The 19,095-nt window shown below is 45.8% G+C and overlaps 1 protein-coding gene across 1 annotated transcript in view; it reads left to right on the forward strand.

Moving 5' to 3' along the window:
* Window positions 1-19,095, forward strand: part of GPC1 (glypican 1) — a 209,763-nt gene that overhangs the window by 94,691 nt on the left and 95,977 nt on the right. The window contains exon 2 of the mRNA XM_080409686.1: window positions 10,883-11,041. Within this exon, the coding sequence (XP_080265812.1) occupies window positions 10,883-11,041 (159 nt within the window). The remainder of the gene's footprint in view (window positions 1-10,882; window positions 11,042-19,095) is intronic.

Below are 19,095 nucleotides of genomic sequence, written 5' to 3' on the forward strand. Positions count from 1 at the left end.
TTATAAATAGGATACCACACAAACCCAACACTAATCTCGCTGAAAGACAGATACTGGCAACATTTCTTAGTCATCTGTTCCTGACGCTCAGGGGAGAACAGCTACACTTCCATTAAGTTTTCAAACAGAAGTTGCTTAAAATAAATTTCTCTGGTAAAATTTTGGGCATACGCACTATGAACCATGCTGAGATCTAGCAGAGCATTGGAATTTTACATGTTCATCCCAGTTTAAACCTGGTCCTCTGGGTCACCTCTCTGTGCAGGGGTCAAAGGTGAGGGTTTGACTCTTGTGGAAGCAGAAATCTGTTCATGGAATGGTTGTGGCAGGACCAGGCTGGTGCCCTCATCTCCTTATACCCCTGGATTAATTTTAGGGGTGGAAGAGGAGCTCTTTATGAATATCCATTGCATCTTTGGGTTTACAGGCAGTTTTCTGTAACCTGCTTTTGGAAGATCAGATGGAAACATAAAAAAGAAGAGCGATGGCACAGGTTTCACCTACATGCTTCTGCAACCAGAAGTGAAAGGCAGCATATTGATTTCCTTCTGCTGCAGATTTCTTGCACACAGTGGCCAGAGGCTTCTGCAGACTCCAGCCTTGACGCTGGTACTTGTCTGTCCAAGTTCTGCTTCAGCTGCATCAGTTTTGTCAAACTGGAAATCTGCAATTTTGTCTTCCCACAAGATGACCCCGTACTTGCCGTTTCCTTTCATTGTGACTCAAATTGTAGGAAAGGGCTCCACAGTTGTTCAGCGCTTTTGCTATGAACAAATAAAGCTGAAGAAGTACCAAGTATTTCTGGGGCTGACAAGAGCTTCAAGTTGCAAAGTGAAAAAGCCCACAGCAATCAGAACTTGCCCCTCCAATCCTGCACCTTCCCACATCCCTGCCAACACATACAGCAAAGAGTTTTGGAGAAGATATAAGCATTCCTAATGTATGGCACAAGCCAACAACTCTGCGTAGGTAAAGTCTCTAAGTTTTTACAACGATCTAGAAAAAGATGATCCTGAATTTTTGGGGTGCAGACAATTCGTTACATGCATCTTCTTACTTTTAATTTTGAAAAGTATACACATATTTATGGAATTCAAGATTAATGAGTGTCATTAAACCTAATTTCTTAAATTTTTAGGCATAGGCATTTTGGTTTTGCAAACTCTCAGAATCAGGTTCAGATCTAAGACCTTAGTTTGTTTAATAACTGTTTAAAGACAAGTTTTTTTGCAAACTCAGGAGTCGTTTTCATTCTTACCAGCAGAGTGATTGAGGTTTTTTAATTTGTTTGTTTTCCCTTGGGAGATTTTTGTTGCTAGAAGGTGAGATCCTTCTTGGGCGCAGACACCCTCCTGTAGGAAGGGAATGGGCTGCCCCCGGAGTCCCCGATGCTACCAGCAGTGTCTGTAGCTGTGCTCAGCAGGAGGAAGCAGCATGTGGTCCTCATTTGGGTAAGCTACCAGCCAGGAGTGTAGCTCATCACAGTGGGCAGCCGTGCCAGCCCACTTGTGCATCGTGCCCAACCTCCTCCTCTGGTGTGGTACATCCTGCTCAGCACAGCATCCTGCAAGGGTGGCAGAGGGGTAAGAAAAAGGGGGTGCCTTGCAGGAACCTGGTGTTGAGCATGTGTCTGAAACCCAGAAAGATGCTTTTCATGATTTTCACACCAACATCTACTGCTTGAGCAGCTTTGCTGGGCTTAGAAGGACGTGTTCTCTGAATGTTGACTCCTCTGGGAGAGGTTAATCCAGGTTTGTTCTTTGCACTGAAATGACTGGGACTAGCCACAAGCACTCCCCATTCTTGAGCAACAATCTTACAAGCTTTCTGAAGCTTCTTAGTGTCTTTACCCCAAAATAACCCAAAGTGAAGTGTCACCATTTTCCTTGTAGGGCTTCAGCAGGGGGCTGGAAAAGCCTGTTGTTTTTGACCAAACTCTTCCTCAGGTTTCTGTCATGGATCATATGAATTATTGCCCCATAGCATTTTTTTTTTTTTTTTTTTTTCTTCTTAATGGAGAATAAACCAAAAACCTTCACCTCTTAAATCTCTTAGTGGGAACCACATCTTTAATCCTCAATTTACTACTAAGATTCCTTTTCCAGTCTGATCCTTCTGGCAGCAAGCTGCTAGTCCATGGGGAAGAGCTGACAGTTTCTCCAGTAGATGTTTTTTCTGAGAAGAAATTGGAAAAAGGGATCCTGCTTAATGAATTGCTTTGCCTCTTATGTAATAACATATTTATGTTGTTATGAAGCCTCCAGTGAAGCTGCATCTGATAAGAGTGATAGGTTTCCAGTTTGATCTTATTTTAGATTGCAGCAAACTGAGGATAAAAAGACTCTTTGTTCCAAGAAGAAGGAAAAAAATAAAAGAACCAAAACATCTGGTGAGAAGCTGATGTGCTCAGGACAACTCTGAAAGAGGTTGATAGTGATGGATTACAACACACAACTTCAATACGTCCCCACAAGTGTTATGTGAAGAGACAAGATAATTCTTCCCTTGTCTAAGATTCTTTTTTTTAAGAGTTTTCTGTTTTTCAGAGAAGGGGAGAGGAAAGAGTGTAACAGTGAACTCCCTGTGTGTTTCTCCATAATCCTTGTGACTGGTCTAGTCTGAATTGAGGGCTTCTTTCAAGATTGATTTATTTGGAGAGTGCTAATTGTAGACCATGTCCCAGCTCCCCTTTGAAGCCTTTCATAATGGATTATCTCCTTTCCTGGGGCACAGACCTGCTCAGGAGCTTCCCAACAGTGGGTCCAGTGCCCAGAAGAGCATCTGAGGAGTGTTGGGGTTTGGTGTGTTCAGTCAGTTCTGCTAGATAGAGGTCCCTCATTACTTGTGGAATGTGTGGATTTGGCTCTCATTCTTCAATTCCTCTCTCAAACCGCTGAAAAAAATATTTTCTGCTGCAAATTATAAAGTGTTTCCTACTTTGTCTTTAAACACAGGCTTGGATCATTGCACCCTGTGCTGATTCCTGCTGCATGTGCACATCTCGGAGGCAGAGGCAGTCAGGCCCATGTAGCTATGGGCAGATCCAGGTCCTGAGTGAGAAACGGGGGGAGCAGAGTGGTGGGAAGGGGTATTTCCATTTCATTCAGAAAGACACTCCCAAAATGGAAAGGAGCAATGCATGGGTGAAGTGCTTTCATGCAGATGTTTTCAGTAAGAATCAGGTCTGTTGTCAGCATTTGTGACATTTTCTCTGTCCCCTTCCTTTGGGCAGTTTGCCACTGTAACATACATAGATGACATCCGGATTTTCAGACTGTCATTTCTTAAGGCATCTACTCTGAACTCAGTATTTTTCCAGGACATAGACATGGCTCTTTCTCCTCTTTAAATTAACTTTTTTTTTTTTTTTAACCATGTTTGCCTGCTTTATAAATTCCTCTGACATCAGGGTCTAGGATTAAACAAATTGATACCACCCTTGCAGCGTGTGAGCGTGACACTGAATTGACAGCCTAAGGAGCCCAAAGTATTTCAACACATCAACAGAGCAAATACAGAGGAAATTCCCATTCAGCCTCCCCTGCACCCTCCCACCCAGCTCCCTGGGAGCCGGGCTCCCAACTTGAATGGCCTGTGTCAGTAGGAAACGCAGCATTCCCGAAGCCCTCCCACCCATCTGTGCTTTTCTGCTCTGAGGATGCCAGTTGTGATATTTCTCAGAAATACCTGTATCTGTCCCTGTGTCAGGGTTTCACCGTAATGCAATAACAGAACCCTGCTAACCTGGTAGGGAGCCAACTCCGCACAGTAGCCAGATTAAGTTGTCTTATTTGGTTAACAGTGTTTTGATAGTTTATTAAATCCCGGTTGAGTAGAAAGGTAAGGCGTGGAAAAAGAAAATCTTATGGATTATCTGCTCTTGGTTGTTCACTTCTGTTGGTATAATCCTGGTTTGAATGATAAACTGTGAGAACAAGCATTTAATGTTTTGCTATTGTCTCATCTTAAACACGTGCATTGCTTTAAGAGAATAAGCATATTCTCTAGCTATTTTCTCTGGTTTGCTGTTTTTATCACTGATGTGGAACGTAGTGCTTGTTTTCTTTATCTGGAACGAAAACATTAGTTCATCCCAGATAGCACAAGCTATTTGATCAGCAGTCAGATGGTAAGGCATTACAAAAGCTGCTGACACGGGACAAATTCAGACCTGTGGCGTGCAGCTTGAAAAGACTTCATGCCCTTGTTATCAGTCCCTTGAGATACCCAGCTACTCCCTCAGCAGCAGCAAAAAGAAATAGGAGCTGGTTGTGCTAGAACCCAATCCCTCTCGCCTTACTGAGTCTGGGAGGCAGCACTGATGTGCATGGGGAGGCTGCTGTGGATGCAGCAGGTGAGATGGCATCTGCCTCTTCCTCACAGTCCTCTGTGTGTGAACTGTGGCACTGCAGTGACCTTGGGCTGGGTTAACCTGGGTCCTGCCACGTAGCACGTGCTGATGTCATTGGGGGGTTCCAGCAGGGTGCTGGTAAAGCAGACAGTTTATCTCTGGCTCTCCCCTCCCCCTCATTGCATTAGCTCCCAGTCTGGCTCATCCAAGGTGCCCACCGAGTCAGTGGTGGGGCCGGTTCCCAGCTACACCCTGCCACCTCTACTTATCCTGAGGTGCTCCTTGGTATGAAAGTGCAGGAAAATCATGACTTCACGTGAGCACAGCCCTTCCTCATGACCATATCCTGCCCTGATTTCTCTTGGCCAGCCTACAGCCCTGCCTCACCATGCATATCCTCAGGCGGTGGTATCGCTGAGACCGGGGAGGACATGTCCCGGTGCATTTTGATCAAAGTGTGAAGCCTTGCCATACTAATACTTAATATTCAGGCCTGCTGTGACATTATGTGCAAAACAAAGCCAAAGACAATTCTCTTAGTACATTATCAGAAAATAGAAGATACCATGTTTTGCCAGCAGCTGACTGCAAAGCAAAGAAATGGGCTGCACAGCTCTTAGCTAACACCTGCCTTTGCGATATGGGAAAATTCCTGATACGCAGTCTCCTTAATAGAGCAGTCTGGTAGCCAGTTCAGTTTTATGTTAGTAACTACTATGAGAGACTAGCTGTGCATCCGGACACCTTACACAAATTTTATGGGGCGTAGGTGTCTGGAAATGGCTTATCGGCTGATGTTTCTCAGTGCATCTAGAATGAAAAGGGCATGAAGAGCTCTTCCTAGGGCGGTCTGCCAGGACTGTCTCCTAGTCCGAACGTTTTTTGGGTACCCCCATTCCCTCTAGGAGTTATCTGTGACAAGACTGTTTCAAGATAGCATCAGGGTACTAGTGCTAGAGGGCATGCTGTCAGTTACTTATCAGCATGTGCTAAATCATGTTCTCTTTAAAGTGATGTATTTCAAGAGAGATGGGGACAGGAACACCTGAAGCAGGAAAAGCTGGGAGGCATAAGGAAGGGGATTTACTTTCATTGCACTACCTCTTTGCAAGGTATTTTTAACATCTGTACCACCTCCAGGCTCGTTTTGTATCCGCTGCAGACACTCTGACATGGGGAAAAAAAAAAACAAACCAAACACCACGCAACAGAAGGGAGAACAAAAAAGAAATCAAAAACTCGTGGTCTGAATTCCACTGTTTGGCCGTCAGTTCCTGACTGTGTTGCTCATTACCCTGGATGGGGTTTAGGTATGAAGAGGGAGAGGCCAACAGGTGGTTGTGCTTGCCAGGGGCAGGAGGAGAGGGCTGGAGCTCCTCAGCTGCTGGGTGCTCTCATGTTTACGGGCTGTACCTGGCCAGGGGCTGCATCCTGGTGTCCCTGCCGTGCCTGGCAGGGGGGTCTCAGCCGTGTGGGACTTCAGCAAGCCTGATTGCCTGAGGCATATCCACCCAGAAACCCCCAAGGAGGGGGTTTGGGCTGTAGGTGTCCTGGCATGGGGGACTGGATTGAGGCAACCAGAGGTCAGTTTTGATCTAGGAGTGTGAAAAGAGGTTTTGGAGCAGTTTGGAAAGCGAGTGGGAGGAGGGCTACAAATATGAGGGAAGAATCATGACAGATTTATCACAGCCTGAAGTAAATTAACCTCTGGGAGGAATGATTTTGTAATAATTTGCATTTAGATACTCTGACACATCCGAATAACCCCAAACCTTCTGCAAACATTGTAATGAATTCAATCTCCAACATCCTGTGAGAGAAATAGAAATAGTGCTATTTACATGGTTAAAGGAGCCAAGGACTCATCTCTCAGTATTGCATTTTACACCCCTGGGACTGCCCTTCTCTCTTGGTTCCATGGCTATGGAGCCTCATGGTGGGGTGAAACACAGCAGCAGTGAACAGCTAGAGAGCTTTTCCGACTTCAGCCAGCTGAGATCGTGCAGCCCCACTGCGTTACGCCACACGCCATGGCTGCAGCAGCTCCCGGCACAGCCCGTGGCCGGCAGGCCGGTGGCCAAGGGGAGCCTGCGTGGGCCAGGGCAGTGGTGCTGGGAGCACGCGGGGGAAGAAGTGGGGAGCTGAGCCCCGTCTCAGCTTGTGTTGGTGGTGGCTGAGAGCAGGGGTATTCCTCCTGTGAGGACCCTGCCGCAAAGCAGCCCAGCCGGCTCCACCCCTGACGAGGAAGTTGTCAAGTGATTTCATGTTCAGCACTCTCAAAGGCAGTAATGAATCTGATAGCCAAAATGATCTGTTAACCCAGCCAGCTGAGAGGGTATTTGAAGGACAATTCAAGCCTGTAGCCAGGCAGTGTGATATTTTCTTGTCATCAGCCTCCTGCCTGTTCCTTTCCACTCCAGGGCAGTTAATCATAAATGAGATATTTGTTCGATGCTGTTTTCATGCATGCTCTGCCCTGTCTTCATTTCCAGGAGACTGTAAAATAGGTGGGTTACATCCCACCACGCCTTCGGCAGCCTTTGCAGGAGAGGTGGCTCTTCAAGGGAGACCCAGATGGAACCACATATTTTGGCTGCTGGAGGCTTGGGCAAGCCAATAGTTTTCTGAAGGGAAGCCGAGGATCCCAAAGTGCATCCTGTCTTTCTTACAAGTGTGTCTTAAATCCAGAGCGCTTAGGGCAGCGTGGAGCTGGTACTAGCTGAGCCATTGAGTGCACCCCAGGCACCTCCGTGCTCCACTACCAGCCACGCTCAGCGGGGGGGTTGCAAGTCAAGGGCTCAGGGAAGATGGCTGGGTTTCACTTACAGACTCACATGGAGCAGTATAATTCTCTCTGGGCCTGATGGAGTTGGCCTGAGTCACTGAAAGTGTATTTGTTATCTTCAGGGAGGTTTGGAATGGACCTCTGCTTGCTGCCAGTTTAGCTTCTGCCATGCTCATGTGCTTTCTATAAAGCTCTTCCAGGCACCAGGAGCATGTGCTCTGGAGCAAGCAGTTAGCATCATGTCAGTTGTATACGAGGGGAAATTTCTCTGACGCAGCAGTGGAGAGGAGAACGCGCAGGGTATCTTGCAGATTTACTCCTCATAAAACATCTCCAGCTCTCCGGAGGTATCTGCAGATAATCTCCTACCAAGGGAACCCGGAGATATTTATAGTGTAGCTTCAGTGGTGACGGCAAGTTAGCAAACAAATGAACTTTGAAATACAAGGAGAGCAAAAATACAGTCGAGAGTGCGTTTATTTTGGAGTCAATAAAAAATGGTTAAATAATAATAGTATAATGTTTCCAGGGTGGGTCAGGTTAAAAAGCAAAGCAAAGTATTTTTATAGTGCTGTAAGACTGTTTTGTGTGCACTGAGTTTGAATTACAAAGACAAATGGTAAAAACTTTGCTCCCCACTGAGATAAAGTGCTGCGGTGCTGAGTACCCGTACAAATGCCTGCAGTAACCGAAGATAAATGTTGCTTCAAAAGGGATTGAAACTGCTGTGAGTTCAGGCTTTAAATTCTATATGCAATTCACAAAGTTGTGTAAAATGAAGCCATTTTAGCTACGGGTGTGACTTTTCGCTGGCTTTCTGTCTGTTCCCCCCGACGCGGCGGTGCGGGCTGGCCGGCGGCTGCTGGAAGCTGTGCTCCATGGCAAGGCGTTGGACCCCTGCCATCCTGCTGAAACACGCGCCCTGCTCCGCCCAGGGCGGGAGAGGAGAGGTGTTTGTCCAGTCACGTCACGTTTTAATTAGCAGGCCTCACGCTTCTACCACCCCTCGTCGTTCCTCAGGGAGCTGGGGTGCGTTGTGGGGCTCTTCCTCCACGTCCTCTTCCTCACTGTGGGCAGGCCGCCTTCTTCCCCAGAGGCGATCCCCACACGTTCCACTTTTTGTTCCTAAAGCCTGTTTGGGGAACCAGCAGCTTTGGTGAACTTGTAGGTGTCTCCTGGTTAAATAATAATAGTGAACGTTTCCCAGGTGGGTAGCCCTGGCAGCCGCGTTTGCTCTCCCGGTTCCAGGCAGGGCTGCGGCCTGGCCATGCCGGAGGGGTTAGTGGAGCATGGCGCGGCCAGGCCGGCTCACTGCCGGCGGGCCAGGAGCTGCGGGTTCCCAGGTGGCGGCTTCCCGCTGCTTTACCTTGGTGTACCAACATGGGGGGTTGGTAAGGGGGTGCCCGAGGCCTAGGCTGAACCTGCGAGCACCGGTGGGGAATGGAGCGGTGGCAGGAGCGCTCGTGCTTTTGGGTGCCTTGGGGGCCAAGGGGTCACGCAACCAGGGCCTCGTCTGCAAAATGTGTCAGCAACTGAGACATGGTGGTAAAGGCAGTCTTAGGGAGCCATTGGCATCCTTTGGGATCCGTTTCCTTGTTGATAGGCCTTTCGGAGAGGTCCTGGGGGCACTGAGAGCAGCATGGAAGGGTGCACGCCACAGTAAAACAGCTGCCAGCGAACGACTGATCCTTGCCAGAAACCCCCTGGCAGCAGAAATCAGGTGGGAGAGGCCAGATGAGAAGAAAGTTTTTAGTTTGCCACCACAGGAAACAAAGCTGTGTCTTGTCAAAAAGTCACCACTCCTTTTTTCTGCCTCTCGGTCACACATCAGCCATCCTCACTGTGAGTTTCTTGTACAAATGCAGCTTTACAGAAGGGATCTCAGGGAATGAATTGCAATGATCTCGTTTGTGAAGGAAGGAGAGGCCTAAGTCGATGATGAACGTGTAGGTGTCCCCTTGCTGGGGCAGCCCCGCTTGCAGGCACTGCACCTTACACTGTGTTTTGCGTGGCAAGCATTAAGCCACGTGATGCAAGTATTCAACTCTTAGTTTTTTATATTGAAGCAAGTTGCTGCTTTCCCCATTGCTCTTGACGGTGTGTCACAGTGGTGCCTGGGTGCTCGTGGGGACTGGGAGGGGGGTCCCGTGGGAGACAGGACCCTGACGCTCCTCTCAGCTGGGAGCACGACAGGAGCCTGATGCTGGGAGTTATGCTGGTGGGCAGCAATTCCCATTACATAGGCAGGAAGGCTGCCCTGTCCATGGAAATGGACGTGATAACCTGTTTTCCAAGGGCAAGCTCACCCCAGCGCCCTGCAGAGGTTGCTCCAGAGCCATCTGTGAGCACGGACCTGAGGGCCAGCAAAATGCAAACTCATCCTGAACATCTTCTGCCTAAAGTACATCAGCTACAGAGCACTCCTGTCAAAATTGCTCTTAGTCAGGCTACTAATGGCATGGCATTCACAAGGGAAGGACACATGCCCAGTTTCAAAGACCCTTTACCCGGAGGCACCCATTTGCTAAGGGCTCTACGCTGGAAATAGCTCAGGACTTTAATGGGAAACTCTGGAGGACTGTGCAGGTTCAAGATTTGAAGCTGTCGAGACTCACAAGATAAAACATGATTGTAAATGTATGTTTCAGCTCAGCTATGACGTTAAGACAGCAGTCCTGTAAAACTGCCAGCAAAATCATTGGCAATCCCAATCAAATTATCTTAAGCACAGTAACTTCTTTGTAATTGGTTTATCTCTGTGCGTGCTTGGAACCAAGGGCGGGGGGGGGGGGGGGGGGGGGGGTTATTCTTTAAAAAAAATACCCCATCCAAATGAATTCTTATTGCTGGGTAAGGAGAAACGTAGGGTGTGTTTGCAGGTGGATGTGTCTTTCTTTGTAAGGACTCATAAGAACTTAAGCAATTATTTTTAAAATGTTGCTGACTCTGCCTGTGCAAACACTTGCTTCTCCACAATAAAGAGATGTGCAGAGGGCAGGAGGAGCTCTGATACTGAAGAATTTTTCAATTTGACTGCCGAGTCCTCTTACCTTTCCTGTCCTTCCCTATAGCCAAGGGTATATTCCATCAGTAATTGTCATAGCAACCCCTTTTTTGGGTGGTCTTGTCTCTTTCTGAGAGAGAAATTTTTCATTGAAAAAATAGTGAATGAGCAGATTTCAAAATCTGTGGAGGGTAATTAGTCACCCAAACTGACATTCAGCACATCCCTGTCTTTTGAAAACTTCTCACTAATCTCACCTCTCTGGTTAAGGAAATGCCTTCTCAGGATGGAGTGGGGGGATAGTTTGGGAGGTCAGGGAAAATGTTGGAGTTGTTTTTTTTCTTGACAAAGTAGTTTCAAACAGTTGTACTAATATACATGTTAAGTATAGTGAGGATGACTAGTATGTCATTGAATAAGAGACTTCCACGTCTTCTGGGATTCTGGGCAGAGCTGGATTGTAGGGCAGACTTTGAGCAGGAAACGCTTGTATTTCCCTTCTCCTTGCCCCATGGATGAATTTTGTGTCCTTGGCTCAGAGTCAGCAGTGAGAAAATTTGTACTTGCGTTCATACCAACCACTATAATAATGCAGGATAAGTCCAGTTAGGAGGTAAACACGTAAAGCCTGATGCAGATCTAGGTAAATAGGGAGCTGCAATGTTTTTATGCTGAGGTTGTCTGGGTTGAAATCCTTCCTTTTCCAGACCTGGCCATTCAAGTACATTTTCTCTCATTTTAGGGGAGCACCTGCGAATCTGCCCACAAGGCTATACTTGCTGCACCAGCGAGATGGAGGAGAACTTTGCAAACAAAAGCCGAAGTGAATTTGAAGCCATGATGAAAGAAGCCGGTCGTTCTGTGCAGACAACCCTAACAGCGCAGCACAGAAGTTTTGACGGTAAGTAAATCCTGCTCAGTTCCCCCTTGCTCAGGATATAGTCACTGCTTAACTTTCCAAGCACTGATCAAGCCAGGCATTTGTGTTCAATGCCTTCCTCTGCACCTTGCTCAGTAGTTTACGTGAAGTGTCGACCTTCAACAGGAATTATACCTCTGGCAGTGTTTTTGCAAGACCAAGTCATTTTGAGAACTCATTTCAGTGAAGCCATTGAAGGAGGCTGGCAGGCACTCCTACCAACAAATTGTGTACCTTGGCACTGACACAGCTTTTACGAGCATGGCGTAATCGGGTCTTACCACAGCAGCATAACATTTGAGGTAGTGATGTAAAACTTGGCACTGTGCCTTGAGCTCTAAGTTGAACAATATGGTAAAGGTGACTGGATAGCCCTCACTAGATTGGGAGGGTTTAAGGAAGCATAGATTTTTTTCTGCCCTTTTCATATAAATTGCAAATGTAAAAGAGGTTAGTTCACACAAGATGCTTATAACTTTGAGCTTCATACAAACATCAGAAAATGTTACACGGCAGTGAAGGTTTTAGAGACTGTGGTGCATGAGATGTTGTGGACAACCAAACTCTCCAAAGTACAGTATTTCTCCTAATGCGCTAAGCAAAGGCTGAGGATGGCTGTCTTCTATTTCCCTGAAGAATCCATTTGCAGTGCACAGTAAACCTCAAGGTCTGAAGGCCACTGGAAATAAATGGTTTATTGGCAAAATTGAGATGACCTATGATTCAGAAACTGTATCCATTATCAGATTTTGAAGAAGGTCAGACATTTAGAATGACGGTCCTCCTAACTTTATCAACAGTCGTCATATGTATTTATCGTGAAAAGAATAGGAGTTGGGGAAAGAAGCTATAATAGCTGGAAAGGTGGAACTGGAAATTTCAAGCAGTAAATAATAGATCTAAAGAAATAAGCCTGACCTTCAGGGAGCTGATAACCAAGATTAAGTGCTTTTACACTAAATAGAAAGAAAAGGCAGTGCATCTCTGCAAAATGCATTGTAACTGTGTGGCCAAGGTTGACCACAGCAAGGCATTTCTTTAAAACCTCAAAATTAATTGATTTTCACCTGCCTTAAGAAGTGATAACAAGGATTTTCAAAAGAGCCTTACAATGCTGGTTGCTTGGACTGATGTCTGAATGGGACCTGACGCAGCAGCCACTGAGTGCGCTTGCTGACCTGTGAAATCCAGCCCTTCGCAGGGGTTAATGCAGATCATCCGCCGGCCTTGGTACCCCCTCCCTCCACTGCCTATTGCAGCATTGGCTGGTATATCTGCTCTTTGCTTTTGCCACAGATACTCAAAAGAACATAGTTCTACATCTGTCATGTAAGAGAGTGCAAAATTTGATGGTAGCTTTGAGGATTAAATTGACGAGCAGAAATTGCCTAGTGAAGAACGGTTTAGTATGCGTGTGATGTTTTGGTAGATTAATAATAACAGCAATAAGAATAATAGTAAGCAAAACCATGAAAGGGGGATGCTTGTCTTGAGATGCCAATTAGAACTGTAAGGGCTTTCCATTTTTGTTTTTGTTCCCCAGCATTTTACAAAAATAGAGCTTTATTTCTGTGGTGCGTGCCCAAGTTTCCTTTAAGCTTCAAACAAAGTAAGTGTTCAATAAGCCAAGTATTACTTTACAGACCATAATGGACAGATCATTGGTGTTTTGCAGTGGGAATAACCTCACTTGAGCCCACAAGGCCAGGAAGATGTCTCCTGCTCCCATTATACCCTTTTAGTTTGCTTAACTACTCTTGCAATCAATGTATAGTTTATAATTTATGCAAGACATTATTTTAAAAAAATTATCATATTGTGTCTGAGTTTCAAGCATGACTTTACCTATAAGCAGTAGGGTTGGGTTTTTTTCCTTAGCTAATGCATAGATGGTTTAAAATTTGAGGGAGTTCTGGTGATGGGGCAGTGGAATTGCCTCAGGTCCTGAAGCAATGCCATAGAAACCACCCTATCTTCCAGCTAACGTTATTAATCTCACAGTTAACAAGGCTTTTTGCAGGTGGTACTGTTTAGAGCTGTTCAATAAAAGAATTTTTTAATGTCAGAGAGATGAGTTCTAGTCTTTCTGGCACTGGATGCCTGGTTTTGCTGGATTTCATTAGCAGCAGCTTAGACTGTTTTGGGGTTGCACAGGTATCGATGCACAGCTTGTCTTCATATTAGTGATTTTGTTTGGCCTTAGGAGGATGTAGTGGGTGAGGCTCCACTGCATGGGGCTGTCCAACCCTTTCTCGTAATATTTGCAGCCTGGAGATCAGATTATTCATATATTCTCTGCTAGCAGGTGTGGCACATTGAACTTTAGGCCTGGAGCTGCCTTTTTTAGGTTCATCACAGCAAATGTTGCTTCTGTAATCTCACCACTGATCATGGCAATAGTCTCTACTTGTAAATTGCCCTGAAGCTCCAGATGGAAAATAGCAAGGCTACTGTAATCTGCCTCTGAAGTAATATTCTCTATGCTAGTGTTCAACATTTTGCTTTGGAGAATAATTCATCCTTTCAGGTTGGGGTCTGTAAAGCCCTTAATTGTTAGCGCACCTCTACTTTGAGCTACAGTTTTGTCCCACTGCAAGGAATTATAATCTGTTGTGTCAGTCTCACTGGCTGCTTTTGGGGCAAATGCTCTGTGGCCAAGAGCAGTGTCTTTTATCTCATACAGAGTATTTTTAGAGAAAACATACATACAAAATACAGATGACATATGATAGGTATAGCCATATATTCTGAAGTGATATATGCAGAATAGGATCCTATGGTTTGAGTGTGCTCTCTGCATAGGACGAGGACACATGCTTTCTGGGATGCCCTTCCTCCAGGATCTGCCAGTTTTAAAGTTTCTGCCAATTAATTTAAATCGTGCATTTGTTGTTTTGCTTTAGTTTACTGTAGTTAACAGGATTTGGGGGCATCAGATTTGAGCTACACATGCGGTCATTGGCTTGCTGTTAACGTTTTAGTTGAAAAGGTAGTATTTTGCTCTACAACTGATTGGTTTAATTTAAAAAAAAAAGAAAAAAAACAAACAAACAAAAGCAAATGCACAGACCATGAGTGATGGGAGCATATGCTTTTGATAAGTCAGTGTTAGGGAGGATGTTGAGATCAGAGTTGTGGTATTTCATTAGAAGGATTATATGCACAAATTCTTTGTTAATTCTGATGTCCCCCAGCTCTTGGTCAGGCAGGGAGTGGAGCATCATTAACGTGGTGCACAGCCTGTGGCAGGGACCTGCTGGAGGCTGCTAGGTTGGTTTTGGTCAGAGTTTATTTGCCTGGAAAATTGTACATACCCCATACTTTATTAGAAAAAAAAGTTAGTAATAAAATTGAAAACAAACTTGGGAGTCTTGGAGGGAACTGGGACAGTCTCTGTTGAGACTGGTACTAAATATTGTTTTAAAGGTGTTTACCAACGTTATACATGCCTCAGAGATTTTAATTGCAGGTTGTGCTTGTTTTCAAACTGGTATCATCTCACTGGATGGGGAAGTTTCAGTATCAATTATTACAAAATTAAATACTTGGACAAGGAACTTTGTTAAAGCAGATGGTTTCAGGAAGCTGCTGTGAGCTGCCTGCTGCCCCCTCTGCCGGCTGCCCAGCAGGGGTTGGCCTGGGAAGTGCTTTGGTTCTGGAATTGTGCTGAGAGCAAGTTATAAACATGGGGCAGGCTGGGGGAAGATCCCTTGGGAAAATGAGTTTTTTCTTGCATATCACACAACTGTATGTCAGCCTTGCACAAAGCCATGGGACTTTAAAACTCCTGTCCTTCCCAATGAAACTTGTACCTCCACAAGCTGTTATAGAGATGAGTTGGGAAAAACCTCTGGGCTGTGCAGGAGAGGCCAGAGAAGTGGTTTGTGTTGCATGGTCGGAGCAGTCCCGTTCAGAGCCAGTGCAGGCTGGGGTGGCAGCATGGGTTGGGCTGGGAGAGGGGACGGAAAGAGGGAACAGGAGCGAGTGATGCTTAGAGTGACAGTGAGAGGCTGCAAGCAGCAAGGAACAATGCTGTTTTTCTAGTCTTGATGAAAGCTCGCTTGTTCAGAGTCTAATCCTTGTCTGTCTCTCTCTTTTCTCCCATTTCCCCCACTTAAATCACTTTTTAATAATACTTCAATGTTGTGGCAATCTTTCCTTCCCAATCATTTTGGTACACTTAGCGAGCGCTCCCTCTGTGACTGCTGACCTTTAGCTGTGAGCCAGGAAATCTGTCCTTTCAGAATTGTTTCATGTTTTCAGGAAATATCAACAAGCTGAACCAAAAATCTTGGCTTTTATTCCGCACTGCACAGTCTAAAACTGATTTGTAGCTCTCGTAAATTCTGAGATTTTTAATCTGTGGCAATCAAAGGCAGATTAAAAATTATGTATTTTATAGGGGGCTGCTCATTGGAAAGCTGATGTCACTTAAAAGCTTTAATAATGTCCAGTGTTGGTAACTGGAAATCGCATATGCTAAAACGCAGGCCATGCAGATAATTAACATTATTTGAGAGTTAGTTTTAGACAGTTACATATTTCTTATGAAGATGAATCATTGTTTTAAGTGTTACAAGGTGAGGAACATCCCAGAAGCTGTTACATACTGATGGTTAAAATTTTAGAGATTTCTAAAGGGCCCTTCTTTAAAATTCAACCAAATGTGTCTTTGTCAGAGGAACTGACTTATTTAACCCACAGTACCTAGGGTTTCAGCCCCTAAAAAGACTGTCTGGGGAGCGAGACTTTATTTACATAGCCTAAGGAAGCTAATCAGGAGGCTGTGGAGCTGCCTCCACAGGCAGAGTTCTGTCCTACCTCACTTACTTCAAACCTGGACTACAAAATCCAGACCTGAATCTGAATTTTGCAGGTATTTTCTCAGTTGATGATAACGTGAATCACAAGCCCTGCCAGCCTGAAATTTAAGGTATCCAAATTCGGTGCCCCATGCACCAAAAGATGTCTTCTGAGAGATGGGGCACTGCGCTGTGCGGAAAATGATCGACACAAGACAAAAGCAATGATTGTCTGGGATATAGGGACTGCAATGCCTGTGTGCCTAAACATGTTGCCCCAAAACAACTGCTCTGCACTTCCAGTGTCCTGCTGCCACTGCGCCAAGTCTCAGCCATGGGTGTTTTGTGGAACCATGGCATGGTTTGGGTTTGGTGGGGTGCCGTCGATGATGTGTATATGTAGAAGCAGGAAATAAATGTTCCAGGGGCTGCTTATGCCTCAAAATATGGAAGCGATGCTGTCTTTAGAAATAAAATCCATTGTTTCAAAGGTTGTGGAAAGGAGCATTTCTGGAGTCAGCAATGTCCTTCTGGCTGTCCCAGTCTGTGCTTGGTGAGCTGGCTGCTTCCCACTGCCCCTGGCATCGGCTCTGGCTGCTCCCTTGGGCCAAGTTTGAGCTTGGACTTTAAATTTATTGCTTCTGATCCCGAAGCCCACAATTACCTGGGAATGCTCTTTTTTTGTGGTAACTCCGCACGCTAGGGCTCTGCCCCTGAAATTGTGGTGTGTGGCCTCAGTTGGTGGCATTGGCAATAGGCTCAGCTCTGCAGGGGAGCGCTGACCTCCAGGGTATCCTCAGACAGGTGGGAGGCAGCAGCGGGTGCCAGCACCCCATGAGCCAGAAGGCTTAGCCATCCCTCCAGGTACAAGATGGGGATATCAGGGTGACTTCCATGGCTCACCTGATGTTTGCCTTCCCAAACATCAGCCTTGTGTCAGCATTCTGCTCATCTCATAACCAAACATCTAATATCAAGCAGTGCCCGTGGACAAGCATCTTTTCCAAACAGAAAAGTATAAATGGACCTGAACCACTGCAGCTTCCAAACAAAAAGCTAGTAGAGCCAGGGAAACTGAGGAGGAGGGGGGAATTAAGGGGAGGAGGAAGGTGTTTTGGACAAGCAGGAAGCTCAATGATCTTTTTTCCTGGTGAGATGACAAAAAATCAGGAGGAAAAGAAACCTGGGAGTCAATTGCTTTTGCTAAATAAGCGTTCATCACCTGCACTGCATTTCTTTGGCAGGCCAGGGGTACCCTGTTTGGCAAAATTGTGCTACTCAAAGCACCATTAATTGTTTTGTGCCCCCTCCTGCATGCTGCTTGGGCAACAACATTCAGAAGAAGGCTAGTTGTCCTCCATCTTTGCCTCTTGGACACATTATCAAAAGTACTTATAAGAAGGGCTATCAAAGATGATTCCTTTGACTCCCCTGGACTTCCTTCCCTTAGGGTTGGTTTGTGGATGAGGCAGAAAGAACATCCTTTAACCTGGAAATAAAAAAGCGGGGTCCCAGGTGGATCCAGAACAGGGAAACAAATAAAGGGGTTCCCTTGGAGACCTCCTGGAGAAAGGCAGCAAGCAGCCATGCTCACCTCCTTCTGTTTCCCCCAAGGAACCACCTTAAGAAAACCCCAGCATGAGCAGGATTGATGCTAGTCTGGCTGTCACTCCCCTGCAGTCATGCTCTGCAGAAGGAAGATGCTTTCATGTGTGGTGCTGAACACCTCATTTGGTATTTATGGTTTCCTGGAATGGGGTGCGGTGTCTACCAAGGCGCATTCCTGGACTCAGCAAGATTAATCCTGACAGGTAGCTGCCTCGGGGAAGCAAACGCTTAGGCTCACCTGTAACAGCTCCAGCACCTGGAGTTTTCTCTCCCCTTACAGCCACTTCTCTTCACATTTAATCTGCGAGGCTCCATTGTGTGCTGCAGGGTATATTGCAATGTACGTGCAGCACTTTGCTTAACAGATGGCATAGGCACAATATTCTCTTTTATAGAAAGAAAAGAGAACAAACAAGGCAGTGGCTGGGATGAGAGCTCTGCACTGGGGTGCCTCCTGCAAGGGCTTGCACACCCCAAGAGATGAGCTGCTTCATCCCTGCAGAAGTCAGATTAGGTAGAAAAGGTAGATCAGGCATCTCGGTTTCAGCAGCTGTCAACATGTTTTGTCACATAGTCAAAAAAAGCTGCCTCTGAGTGCTCAGAGAACAGTGAAATGTGCATCTGCTTGGGGACATAAAAGAAAGCACCTGCTCTTCCGAGATACCGGATGACACAGGCATATTTTGCAAGAAATTAGTGATGTCCAGATAGTCATTTCAGAAGAAAGTGTCGGCAGGGTTTATTTTAACATTCAGGGATTAATGCACAAAGCTCTTTGAAAACTTTTTTTCACAGAGCAAGCAGCCAAACCTTTATTACAAATGCTGGATGTTGCCTTCAGTGACTGAAGCAGTATTACACCCAGATGGCCAGGCGGAGGTCAGAGCAGTGAAATGGGAGACAAACAGCTGAGTTTTTTCTGCATGGCTCTGCTGAAGAGCCTGTGTCTTGAACCAGTTTCCATCTTCCAGCTGGTGTACTGGTTTCCACGTGAAGCAGTTTTCACCCTTCAGCTCTCTGATGCTCTGTGTTTCTCATAAGAGGAAGATACTAGGATTGCCTGGGCTTACCCCTATTGCAAAGAAATGTAGGTGCTCTGAATCAGCTCTTGAGTTGGTTAATTCCTCCACAGCTTTGCATTTGCCAAGATCACGTCTCTATTCCTAGCCAGGTGCTGCAGTAATTCCAGAGCATCAAGGGCTCCAGCCGCAAGGTGCTGTCCCTGCTTACAGGTCGGCATACACAATAAGCTTGAAAATATGCTACTGAAGTGTGTGGCGTGTCCTGACATAGGCGTTTGTGTTATTTTGAGTACTTGAAGATATCTGTTCTCATTTGAGATTATAGAAGTACTTTGTTCTCTCTCACCATAAATGCTCGCAGCAAACTGTTGATTCTGCTTTATTAGTTATTGGCATTGAACTAGTGCATCCATAGAGCCAAGAACCTTCTCGTTACTCTGGCGCCCTGCAGGGTATCCTGCCTGTCTAAGACTCAACCTGTGGTCTAAGGACTTTGTTTAAAAAAAAAAACAAACCAAAAAGCCAAACAAAAAACAGGTTTGGGTGAGTGGACTATGGAGGGAAGAGATGAGTGGAAGGTCATGCAAACGGCTTGTGCTAGAGG

This window comes from Falco punctatus (assembly GCF_963210335.1).
Source record: "Falco punctatus genome assembly, chromosome: 13".
Lineage (NCBI taxonomy): Eukaryota > Metazoa > Chordata > Aves > Falconiformes > Falconidae > Falco > Falco punctatus.